Below are 13,602 nucleotides of genomic sequence, written 5' to 3'. Positions count from 1 at the left end.
TGTGAGCTCGAACTCCACCTCGGACAGGCAGAGTTAACATACCTGGCGAGATCGTCGGTTCAACCTGACCTCTCCTGGCAACAGACCGTGACCAACTGCTCACCAGGCACAGCAAGGGCTGTCCAGACCGTTATGCTTTTCTGCTATTCCAAGGATGTGTAACCGAAGAGATACCACAAGTGGGCACAGAATGGTGCCCCCACACATTGACTCTGTACCGGTACCCCCCTGTATATAGTTTTGCTATTGTTATTTTACTGCTGCTCTTTAATTACTTGTTACTTTTATTTCTTATTCTTACCCATATTTTTTTTAAACTGTATTGTTGGTTAGGGGCTCGTAAGTAAACATTTCACCTGCACAGTTGGCCCAGCGTTTGTCTCCCTCTAAAAACAGAAAGAAAAGTTTTGGCCTTTACAAATATTATTTTGGCCTTTATTCAGATTACCGTCGCTCTCTTTTGGTTTTTGAAATGAAATAACTTCCAAAATATCGTTATATATTATCAAGTTGATGACAGTCATATAGCCCTGCACCTACATAAAGCTGTGTGACTCACTCATTCATGGCATTGGATCAAAATAAATATGTACCAACATTCTTTCTGATAGTATTTAATAAAGAAATGTTTTGGTTATCCTGACCTGGACACCATGTACAGCATTATAATAGCCCATTATGGGCTATTAACAGAACAATATACCTTTACCAACATCTCTCTGTATTTTGATACTTTGTGGATGTGGGCTCCCGCAGTGCCAAATGCGTTGCTACAGATACAGGTTCGATACCCGTGCCGGCCGCCACCGTAAGACCCATGAGGTGGCTTTTGGTTTTCATTTCGAGTCCTCCAATCCTCTATGTAATTATTGAAAACCTCTGGAATGTGATCAAGAGGAAGATGGGTGGTCATAAGCCATCAAACAAAGCCGAGCTGATTGAGTTTTTGCGCCAGGAGTGGCATAAAGTCACCCAGTTTCTTTCGTTTTACTATTTACATAGTTACTATTTACATAGTACATAGTAACATCTATGTGAAAGACTGGTGGAGAGCATGCCAAGACATATGAAAGCTGTGATTGAAAATCAGGGTTATTCCACCAAATATTAATTTCTGAAGTCTTCCTAAGTTAAAACATGAGTATTGTGTTGTTTAAAAATGAATATGAACTTATTTTCTTTGCATTATTCGAGGTCTGACAACACTGCATCTTTTTTGTTATTTTGACCAGTTGTCATTTTCTGCAAATAAATAGTCTAAATGGCAATATTTGTATTTTTAATTTGGGATAAATGTTGTCAGTAGTTTATAGAAAAAAAAAAAAAAAAGAGATCATTTTACCCAAACACATAACTATAAATAGTAAAACGAAAGAAACTGATCATTTTGCCGAGGTCTTAGTTTTTTCCCAGATCTCTAATATATATACACACACACACGCACACACACACACAGTGGCAAGAAAAAGTATGTGAACCCTTTGGAAATACCTGGATTTCTGTGTAAATTGGACATAAAATTTGATCTGCTCTTCATCTAGGTCACAACAATAGACAAACAATTATATGTTTTCATGTCCTTATTGAACACACCGTGTAAACATTCACAGTGCAGGGTGGGAAAAGTATGTGAATCCTTGGATTTAATAACTGGTTGACCCTCCTTTGGCAGCAATAACCTCAACCAAACGTTTTCTGTAGTTACGGATCAGACCTGCACAACGGTCAGGAGGAATTCTGGACCATTCCTCTTTACAAAACTGTTTCAGTTCAGCACTATTCTTGGGATGTCAGGTACGAAGTGCTCTCTTGAGGTCATGCCACGGCATCTCAATCGGATTGAGGTCAGGACTGACAGGGCCACTCCAGAAGGCGTATTTTCTTCTGTTGAAGCCATTCTGTTGTTGATTTACTCCTGTGTTTTGGGCATTGTCCTGTTGCATCACCCAACTTCTGTTGAGCTTCAATTGGCAGACAGATAGCCTAACATTCTCCTTGCAAAATGTCTTGACAAACTTGAATTCATTTTCCCGTTGATGATAGCAAGCTGTCCAGGCCCTGAGGCAGTAAAGCAGCCCCAAACCATGATGCTCCCTCCACCATACTTTACAGTTGCGATGAGGTTTTGATGTTGGGGTGTAGTGCCTTTTTTTTTTCACACATAGTGTTGTGTGTTCCTTCCAAACAACTCAACTGTAGTTTCATCTGTCCACAGAATATTTTTCCAGTAGCGCTGTGGAACATCCAGGTGCACTTTTGCAAACTTCAGACGTTCAGCAATGGGTTTTTTTGGACAGCAGTGGCTTCTTCCGTGGTGTCCTCCCATGAATTGTTTAGTGTTTTATGTATCGTTGACTCCTCAACAGCAATGTTAGCATGTTCTTGAGATTTCTGTAAGTCTTTAGCTGACACTTTAGGATTCTTCTTAACCTCATTGACCATTCTGCGCTGTGCTCTTGCAGTCATCTTTGCAGGACGACCACTCCTAGGGAGAGTAGCAACAGTGCTGAACTTTCTTAATTTCTAGACAATTTGTCTTACCATGGACTGATGAACATCAAGGCTTTTAGAGATACTTTTGTAACCCTTTCCAGCTTTATGCAAGTCATCAATTTTTAATCTTCGGTCTTCTGAGATCTCTTTTGTTTGAGGCAGGGTTCACATCAGTCAATGCTTCTTGTGAGTAGCGAACTCAAATTTATTTTATTTTTATAGGGCAAGGCAGATCTAACCGACATCTCCAGAGAGATGTCATTAGCCTAGGGGTTCACATACTTTTTCCAACCTACACTGTGAATGTTTAAATGATGTATTCAATATAGACAAGAAAAATACAATAATTTGTGTGTTAGTAGTTTAAGCACACTGTTTGTCTGTTGTGACTTAGATTAAGATTAGATCATTTGATGACCGATTTATGCAGAAATCCAGGTAATTCCAAAGGGTTCACATACTTTTTATTGCCACTGTATGTATATAATTCTATGCATAAATACAAAGTTTGATTACATGTAAGGGTAATTATGAGGGAATAATTATGTAATTATAATACCACTATACCGTGTAATTCCCCCCCAAAAACTACCAAGTAAAATTCCGACTGAGTAAAGCCCTTTTCTGACTGGAACAATGTACAATAATCAACACAGAGTAATGTAGTCGTCTCACCTCTGAAGTTTAATGCACTGATTGTAAGAAAGGAACACTAGAGACATTATTCTTTTGGCTTCATAGCATAAACCCTAACATCTTTCTTACCCCCCCACGCCTCTTTCTCTCTCTTTCTTAGCGAAAGCAGTGTTGCACCAGACATTGCCTGTGCTAAGAGACATAGTGGACAGCATCTCCGGGGAATCCACCAAATCCCGACAGATCTGCTACCAGAGTCTCCAGGAGTCCGTGCAAGTTTCCTTGGGCCTCTTTCCTGTCTTCATCCAGCAGCCAGGTCAGAAGAAAAAACACAATGTTACAACACAATAGTTTCAGTCATAATAGAGAGCTGACGTGTTGTAATTTTACTATTACCCATTCACTGAATGGTTTATCTCCATTAAATTTAAATCTCAAATCCATCACCACAGTACATTTCAAGTAACTTTACAATGTAACGTTATGTGTGATATGCCTGAGCAAGGTCAATGTATGTGACAAAAACGTTGCACTTAACAAAATGTTTATTTACAAGTACACAGTGTGCAACTGTACTTTCAGCCATTCTAACAATTTCACAAGAAATGTTGCTTGTGCCTTTTTCCCATTTTCAATGACATTCACCTTTTTATGAATGATATTTCAAGTTTACTACAAGCTCTACGCATACGCAAGATTCGGAGTGTTGCCATGTTGTTTTTCGTCTCCTAAAGTGTCGGCTCCTTGTAATACGCTCTGGACATAATTATCAGGTAGTAAAAAAGTGAGACGTCGTATCATTCCTTCTGCTGCCATGGGGGCAGTGTTGTCGCTTGTTTCCGTCATCTGATAAATAGGCTTTTCATCAAAGTAGCCTATTTTGCATTGATAACCAAATATATAATCTCAACAGCTGTTTAAACAGTAAACCAAACAACAAGAATCGACCCAAAAGGTTGGATATTTCGAAATGGTAGAACCTGCTGTAGCCAACTAGCTAGCCATGTGCTTTTTTACTCTGTGACCAAAACATGACGTTCTATGTTTAGCTGATATGGGAATGAGTATGCAAGCAGCATATCAACGTGGGATAATGTTTTAGGTTACACCGGTAAGTAAAATAATATTTGGCAGGACATATTTTTTCCATTATGAATCATTATGATTATTTCACATGGAGATGTGGGAAGCTAAAAAAGCTAGCGAGCTGTGTTTTTATCCAGGCTATAGTCAGCTAGCCAGGCTGCCCGCTAACGTAAACTCACCCCATTCCGTACAAATGTGCGTAACCGCGACATTCAAACGAGGCTACAAAGAAAACTAATGGGACTGTAGCGACTGTGTTGACTTCAAAATCGGGGGTGTGAACTAGGTTTCTATTCAAGCGTTGATCGACATGGTAATGGCCCTATAGCATTGGAGAAAAGTTGAAAAAATGGATCCTCCGTTACACCGTGACGTGTCATGTCGTAACGTACAGCACGCATAAAGCAACTATTTCTGTCTTACAATCTCTTTCCACCGGGTGTAGCACTTCTCTCATCGTTTAAAAACAAGAAATGGACAGTGACGGGGGTAAGGGGGGATACTTAGTCATTTTTTCCGTCGTCATTGCATGCGATCATCATTCTCAAAGCCGCTGTTTACTTCTAAGATCACTTTAGCACCGCCCTAAAAACCTGATTCAAATTCGACACAAACCTTCAAATAGGTTTGTAATGACACATTATATAAACTCTTTATAGCGTTTTATTTACATTTTAGAGGCGATAAGGTGATAAGTTGGACAGATCGAGTGAAAAAAGCAATTTTCCCACACGACATCTGTCCTCACTAACGCATTAGTTTCGCTTCCCCACCCGCCATTTTTAAAAAAGACCCGAAGGAGCTCATTGCCTTCTTGAATTATGCAGAAACGGGCAGCGTGAAGGTCTCGGCATGAATTATGTTGGAAAGGGGAGGATTTGTGCTTTACAATGGTATTAAAATTACAGTTGATCTGGAAGTATTACGTTTTTGGGGTGCTAAAATAAGGTCAATTGTACGGACCAAGGCGATGTACGAGTTTATGTGAGTTTACGTTAACTTCCCTTACTAGTAGTAGCTAACTCTTTCTTGCTTTCACAACATTAAAAGACCAAAAAATAACTATCGCCCGCTTGTGAATGGGAGTGAGACGGCGAGGATGTCATGTTACCAAAAGGTGTCCGCTACTCCAAAAATCCCATTCCACCCACATGCACGCACGTACAGTAGATCTATGGAGTGAAGCTTGTAGTCACCTTAAAAAGGACCGTTTGCAGATTTCATTTTCTTTATCACTTCAAATTTAATTTTCATTCAAAACACTCTGGTCGTTGATTTGATATAGTGCCAAAGCTGAGTTATTCTTTCTGACATTCTCTGTCTTTCCCATTGTCACTCCCTCTCTCCTTAAGATGTGACGGATGAGATGCTGAGCTTCTTCCTCACACTGTTTCAAGGTCTGCGTGTTCAGATGGGCGTGCCCTTCACCGGACAAATTATACACACCTTCCTCAGCATGTTCACCAGGTAGGTCACACACACGCTTAGTCACAAATATTGTGACCATTTTAAAGCTACAATCTGGGATTCTGAAAACAACAAAACAGCAGCCCCGCCACATGTTTTGATATACAGTTGAGGGATGAGGCTAGAGAAATGTAACCCCTCTCAAATGAATAGACAGCGCTGTAGACGCAAGGACTGGCCGTCCTCAACATCCCCATGATGGTTTTACACGTTTAGAAGCTATAAATTGTTTGTTTACGTTCTTGTATGTCCGTCTGTCCCAGGGAGCAGCTGGCAGCCAGTATCTTGCAGGAGGGCAGCGCAGGCTGCCGAGTGGTGGAAAAGTTCCTAAAGATTCTCCAGGTGGTAGTTCAGGAGCCCGGCCAGGCCTTCAAACCCTTCCTACCCAGCATAATCGCTCTCTGCATGGAGCAGGTCTATCCTATTGTGGCTGAGGTGAGAGTGCGCACTCTCATTCACACTGATATAAAAAAAAATATGGATACATGCACTGTGTGTGTGTGGCATGTCCATCGATGGGTTTGGGCACTGGGTCAGCAAAAAATATCTGAATTTTTGATCAACAATGGATAATAAAGGTCTATTGTGATTTCTTTGTCTGTCCCACAGCGTTCCTCTCCAGACGTCAAAGCAGAGATGTTTGAGCTGCTATACCAAGTGCTTCACCATAACTGGAGGTACTTCTTCAAGACCTCTGTCCTAGCCAGTGTGCAGAGGGGATTGGCCGAGGAGGCCATGGAGAATGAGGCCCAGTTTAGTGCTGCCATGCAGGTGTGTGTGTGTGTGTGTGTGTGTGTGTGTGTGTGGGGGGAGATGCTCACACCATGTTTAGCTAGCTCGTCTGTGCTTGTTGATGTTAGATAGTACTACTGCAGTTGTCAGACATGACACGAATTACCACCATAGCTGGGTCTTTCATTCATTTTTGCACTACACAATAAACTTTTATGAGAACAGTCAGCCCTCGAATGCTAGCTACCTAACATTAGCTAGCAAATCAGAGTTGAATTTTAGCTGGCCATGTCATAGAGAACGTTAGCAAGCTAAATATATGGGTATTAGTCTGGCTGGCACTGGCATGAGTATGTGGTAACGTTAGTTACAGCATGGTGAGGGTGAATTCAATTCTTCATTAGCGAAGCCAGCTGCACGTCAGATATTGGCTACCTAACAACATGACATTATTTATAATTTTTTGAGGCAGTGAAAACGCAATTCAAGCTAGCCCACCAAGGCCAGCCCAACCCGGATTGACTTCAAAGTGCTAATAGAAACAGAGCTTTAGTGAATTTGTCAATGCATTTCCAAAAATGTCTAAACGAAACTGCAACGCCAAGTTAATAATAGCCTTTTTTTTTATATTTACCTCATGTACATGATATAATTGGTTTATAGCACCCTTCTAATCATTAAGCAATGTGCAGAAAATTCCACCTCCTAGCCTTTCCATTGTAGAGCTATCCCAAGTCATGGTTTGCCTGCTGAATTTGATGATAAACTTTTTGCCTATTTTCAAATGTAAGTTGTACTCACAATCCAGCATGTTGCTGCCATTTGTATAATGTTCTGTTGAAAAAACTGTATAAAAAAAATTATATATATATAACAATATCATATTGCTTATACAGGATTGTGGTCAATTCAAATTGAATTCAGTTAATTCAGGAATTAAGCTCGAATTCAATGACTTCTCAATAACCTGAAAAGTAGAAGCTATTTCAAATGTTTTCCCACTTTCTGAATGAACTTCCCTGAATTCGAATTGACCCCAACCAACCCTGGATTATAACTATCCAGTTATTTCAGTATCTAGGGTGAATAGGTTATGGGTTGTTTTTGGACAGGACTGTAGAATTCCCTGACATGGCCTTAAATCTGTTTCTCCAGGCTTTTGGGCAGTCTTTCCTGCAGCCAGACATCCACATCTTCAAGCAGAACCTCTCTTACTTGGAGTCCCTCAACAGCAAGCACAAGCTCTACCAGAGAGTGAGTTCAGCTCTTATATGCCATACCATTAGCTCCTAAAGTGCAATTTATTGTTGCTCCAAAATTACCCTTTGTCTCTGTTTTGTGACACTATTTGAATGGTCCAACTTAATAACCTCACCTCATATTGTTGTCATCATGAAAATATGATTACTATTCTATTTCTATCTAATTCTAAACTGTATATACAAAAGTATGTGGACACCCCTTCAAATGAGTGGATTTGGCTTTTTCAGCCACACCCATTGCTATCAGGTGTATAAAATCGAGCACACATCCATGCAATCTCAATAGACAAACATTGGCAGTAGAATGGCCTTACTGAAGAGCTCAGTGACTTGCAACGTCGCACTGTCATTGAATACCACCTTTCCAACAAGTCAGTTCATCAAATTTCTGCCCTGCTAGAGCTGCCCCGGTCAACTGTTAGTGCTGTTATTGTGAAGTGGAAACGTCTAGGAGCAACAACGGCTCAGCCGCAAAGTGGTAGGCCACGCCTAAGATCACCATGCGCAAAGCCAAGCGTCGGCTGGAGTGGTGTAAAGCTCACCACCATTGTACTCTGGAGCAGTGGAAATTTGTTCTCTGGAGTGATGAATCCCGCTCTACCATCTGACAGTCCGACGGACAAATCTGGGTTTGGTGGATGCCAGGAGAACGCTACCTGCCCCAATGCATAGTGCCAACTGTAAAGTTTGGTGCAGTAGGAATAATGGTCTGAGGCTGTTTTTCATGGTTTGGGCTAAGCCCCTTAGGAAAATCGTAGCGCTACAGCATACAATGACACACAGACGATTCTGTGCTTCCAACTTTGTGGCAACAGCTTGGGGAAGGCCCTTTCCTGTTTCAGCGTCACAATGACAATCCACTAAGTGGGGTCCATACAGAAGTTTGTCAAGATCAGTGTGGAAGAACTTCACTGGCCTGCACAGAGCCCTGACCTCATACCCATTAATAAACTTTGGGATGAATTGGGACCAACTGCGAGCCAGGCCTTAATTGCCCAACATCAGTGCCCGACCTCACTAATGCTCTTGTGGCTGAATGGAAGCAAGTCCCCGCAGCAATGTTCCACCATCTAGTTCAAAGCCTTCCCAGAAGAGTGGAGGCTGTTATAGCAGCAAATAGGGGACCAACTCCATGTTAATGCCAATGATTTTAGAATGAGATGTTCGGCGAGCAGGTGTCCACATACTTTTGGTCATGTAGTGTATTTTTATGATTGCCATAATATAAATATAACCTTGACATTACATGTCATGATGGTTTATGCTATTATTATCACACTAATTATGTCAGTCAATATAGTGCATGATAGCAGCACTAAGTACTGAGAGAACGATGAAGTTTATATTTGTCCATTACTTCACTTTTGCATCTCAAAAAGGTCAGTTAAGGGGGTGCTTATATTTGTTCTGTTTTACACATGTACAAGTGTGTAACCTTTACAAGTGGATGGTGATAAATGGAAATGTGTTTTTTTTGCATATCCCACTCCCCTGAGACACCCTCGGAGAGCGGGGCCAGGGATTGGGGCGGCAGGGTAGCCTAGTGGTTAGAGCGTTGGATTAGTAACCGAAAGGTTGCAAGCTCAAATCCCCGAGCTGACAAGGTACAAATCTGTCGTTCTGCCCCTGAACAGACAGTTAACCCACTGTTCCTAGGCCGTCATTGAAAATAAGAATTTGTTCTTAACTGACTTGCCTAGTTAAATAAAGGTCAAATAAATAAAATAAAAAATTAAATCTGCCATTATTGACGACGATCCCCAACCCAATTAGGATTGTGCAGATTGACATTTTTTTACCTAGTCAGCTCAGGGATTTGAACTAGTAACCTTTCGGTACCTGGCCCAACGCTCTAACTGCTAGGCTACCTGCCGCCCCAAAATTACGTCAGCTAATCTTCCTGTGGTCCAACACAGAACTAAAAAGACCTTACAATTACATTTTACATTGAAGACACATCAGCTAATCTTCCTGTGGTCCAACACAGAACTAAAAAGACCTTACAATTACATTTTACATTGAAGACATAACCAACGTTTAGAAAATGGCCAGACAGTTACAGTACCTGACAGATTAATATAAGCACTCTCTGGGATTAGTATCTGTCCAGTTTATATGGTCGATTTGCCTGACTACCCAAGCTCCTTGCTCCGGCCAAATGCTGCGTGGTCCACGGACATTAGTTTCTTCTCTACAATTGGTCTGGATCCATTCTAGACCGTCTGATTGCTTGCAGAAGCCGATGGGTTGGGCCAGAACACGTGGGTAAAGTGGCGTTTTTAAAATTCATCATTGGCTTTGATACTCTGATTGGTTAGATGATCCAATCGCTGATGACTTTGTTTTGTACTACACCCCTCATTTTGATGTCACAACAAACGACTTCAATGATGGCAGTCTCAGACTGAAGTATAACGATAGAGCAGCGGAATAATTTAGTTTGCGTCATCAGGCAAATGGCATTAGAGGTTATTTTATTATTTTCTTGAAGGTGAATTAACTTTTTGCCTGAAGTGTGAGTTGGTAAAGAGTTACATTCAGTAATCGCCATTGTGGACAATAACGATGCGTGGAATTTAAATCATTACTTTGGGGACAATGAAGATGCATGGAATTAAATTGAATGATTCTAACTTGGTGTTTGGCCACACTGTTCTTTCTGTCTGTGTGTCTATTCCAGAAGCTGTTCCGGACCTCCATGCTGTTTCATTTCATCAACGTGCTCCTACAGGTGCTCCTCCACAAAAGTCACGACCTGCTCCAAGAGGAGATTGCCCTGGCAGTGTACAACATGGCCTCCGTGGACTTTGATGCCTTCTACTCTGCCTTCATGCCTGAGTTCCTCAATGGCTGCCAGGGTGTGGACGCCAACCAGCGGGCGGTGCTCGGCCGCAATTTTAAACTGGAGCGGGTGAGACTTAATGGGAATTGGTTTATAGAGTGGGTTATGGCCGCGGCGGTGGGAGTCTAGGGTAGGGTATACTGTGTTTCATAGTAAAAGATGTGATGGTGGTGGGGTATTAGCCAAATATGATATGGTTATGTGCTCTTGGAATTATCAGAGACTCTGGACTGAGAAATATGAGTGGAAAACTGGTAGCATCGTTGTATCTCAGATTTTCCTGTTTGAACTGGATGCTTACAGTATGACAATTGTTTAATTACCATAAAATCTGTTATGCATGTGACTTTGCATATGTGCAACAAAATGTCTAAATCTCCCATGGCCCGTATTTGGGAATGGAGGAGGGCTAGGGGGCACAGTATGTGAGCTTATAAACAAACTCCCATATGCAACATACAATTTACATTGGCTCTTTTCCAATATATACACTAGCACACACTGGTGGGATAGTTCCAATGGGTGTTCTTGTACATTGAATGTTTAAATTTCACATTTTTGTTTTCTTTGTAACCAGTGCCTCTCTCTTTCGTTTTTTCTCTCTCTCGTTCTAGGACTTGCCCTCCTTCACTCAGAGTGTGCACAGACTGGTAAACGACCTGCGTTATTACAGATTGTGTAACAGCAGCCTTCCCACTGGCACTGTCAAGCTATAGCACATCGCCCATAGGCACGCTCCAAACAGCTCAGATTTTCAACATTGGGGTCTGTCCAAACCAGTGCTGCCCGCTCCCCTCCTATCTACCCCCTCTACTTCTGAGCCACCACCTCTATTGAGCCTCCCAGGGGGATAGGAACTCCACATGGCCTGTCTTTTGGGTTGAAGATTCTCTGAGAAAAGTACGGACTGGCGGTTGTGCTCTAGGAGCTTCATTTCTGCTGTAGAGGGTTTTATTATTTTATTTTTTTTAGCAACGCCCTCCTTCATTTGTCTGTTGCCATTGATGATGACGAGGCCAAATTGATGGGCGGCAAGATGGGCAGATCTGGTCTTGTCTAGACCCAATTTAAACCCAGACTGAAGCGGTCTGAGCCAGGTCTTCTGTCCCAGGCCTCTGCGACAAGGCCAGGCTGGGACTCAGCACTTTCCAACTCGATTTTGAGTTTTTAAAACAAACGTGTACGCTTTTATTGATCTTGCCTTCAGTTTTTCATCTCCAAAGGAGACAGACTTTCAACTTAATGTCTTTCATATCATTCCATTCTGAAACAGAAGAAACTATGCTTAATTAATAAAGTTTATAAAAAAAAAAAAACGTTTTGTTTTTGTTCATTTGTTTTTGTGCTATGGTGTGACACTGAATCTTGCGATGTCATTGTTTTTGCAATTCTTTCAAATGTAAAGTAGACTTTAAAAGCAAGCAATGTACAATGATCACAATTTATTATAAGGTTGGAATAAAAAACTTGCATTCACAAGGGGTTCTCCAGAACTGACTATCAAACTGACAATACCACCCTGGGTTCTGGTTTCCTGGATTCTTCATAAAAAAAAGATTTTAGTCCAGGACTAGGCCTAATCTGTGTGTCTGGGATACTGGTCCTATGTGTGCTCCAATAATTCAGGATTAGGTCATCTGACTAAGCAACAACAAAGGAGTTGGTTAAGAGCACATAGACGGGCTAAAACTCAAAAATATATTATATATACTATGGATATTTTCACTGTTCAACCTAGCGCAGTTAAGGTCGAAATGGTTCATTTCAATGTTTTAAAAAATATGCCCTGTGGGGTTAGACCTATACATTCAATATTTATTTATTGTCTGATGTTCACAGGTATTTGCTTAACGTACAAGAAAATGCACTGCGATAGCGTGAGAGACATGACATAGGCCAAACATAACATCAAACACAGAAATTCATGAAAAACAAAAATGACAGCTTAAGGACTCATACACTAAGGATCCACTATAACATAAAATTCGGATTTCCACTCTAGCGTCACGCTCATGTGGGTGCTAGCAAACTATCAAGCACGCTCTGTACCGCTAGGTATCAACAGCCAATCCAGTAGGGTCTGGAAGCTATAATGAGCATTGATTGGTCGATAGTGCTGTGATTTCGCAAAATATGAATAATACGTAAATAAATAATAATATATGTATTTATGTGTATGTATTTGTGTATATATGTAGTATTATTAGTATCAGTAGGGTCTGGAAGCTATAATGAGCATTGATTGGTCGATAGTGCTGTGATTTCGCAAAATATGAATAATACGTAAATAAATAATAATACTACGTGTATATATAAATGTGTATATATACATATGTATGTATATGTATATGCGTTCGTATATATGTATATATACATATGTATGTATATGTATATGCGTTCGTATATATATTTGTGTGTGTGTATATATGTGTGTGTGTGTATATATATGTATGTATATATGTGTGTGCATTTGTGTATGTGTGTGTATATGTATGTATATATGTGTGTGCATTCGTGTATATATGTGTGTGTATATCTATATGTGTGTGTGTGTGTATATATGTGTGTATGTATATATGTACAAATACGTGTACATTTATATTTTGTGTGTATAAATATATATACATATACGTGTGTGTATATATACATATGTTTGTGTGTATATATATATATGTGTGTGTATATATATGTGTATATATGTGTGCACATGTATTTTTATGTGTGTATAAATATATATAGATAAATGTGTATATGTATATGCGTTCGTATATATATTTGTGTGTGTGTATCTATGTGTGTGTGTGTGTGTGTATATATGTGTGTATGTATATATATGTGTTTGTGTTTATATATATATATGTGTGTATGTATTTGTGTATATGTATTTATGTATGTATGTGTATATTTATGTGTGAAAATATATGTATTTGTGTATATGTATTTATGTATGTATGTGTATATTTATGTGTGAAAATATATATATATATGTGTGTGTGTATATATGTGTGTGTGTGTGTGTATATATATATATGTGTGTGTGTATGTATGTATGTATGTATATATGTTTGCATTCATGTATACAGT

The 13,602-nt window shown here is 40.1% G+C and overlaps 1 protein-coding gene across 1 annotated transcript in view; it reads left to right on the top strand.

The window, feature by feature from the left end:
• xpo6 (exportin 6) overlaps nucleotides 1-11,551 on the top strand; it is a 75,017-nt gene extending 63,466 nt beyond the window's left edge. The window contains exons 18-24 of the mRNA XM_024011511.2: nucleotides 3,290-3,445; nucleotides 5,568-5,682; nucleotides 5,946-6,117; nucleotides 6,292-6,453; nucleotides 7,570-7,668; nucleotides 10,357-10,587; nucleotides 11,133-11,551. Of these exons, the coding sequence (XP_023867279.1) occupies nucleotides 3,290-3,445; nucleotides 5,568-5,682; nucleotides 5,946-6,117; nucleotides 6,292-6,453; nucleotides 7,570-7,668; nucleotides 10,357-10,587; nucleotides 11,133-11,234 (1,037 nt within the window). The 3' untranslated portion in view covers nucleotides 11,235-11,551. The remainder of the gene's footprint in view (nucleotides 1-3,289; nucleotides 3,446-5,567; nucleotides 5,683-5,945; nucleotides 6,118-6,291; nucleotides 6,454-7,569; nucleotides 7,669-10,356; nucleotides 10,588-11,132) is intronic.
• The last annotated feature ends 2,051 nt before the right edge of the window (nucleotides 11,552-13,602 follow it).

The sequence above is a fragment of the Salvelinus sp. IW2-2015 genome, linkage group LG20 (genome assembly GCF_002910315.2).
Source record: "Salvelinus sp. IW2-2015 linkage group LG20, ASM291031v2, whole genome shotgun sequence".
Lineage (NCBI taxonomy): Eukaryota > Metazoa > Chordata > Actinopteri > Salmoniformes > Salmonidae > Salvelinus > Salvelinus sp. IW2-2015.
Note: the sequence above shows the minus strand (reverse complement) of the source record. Positions and strands in the feature narration are given on the sequence as shown.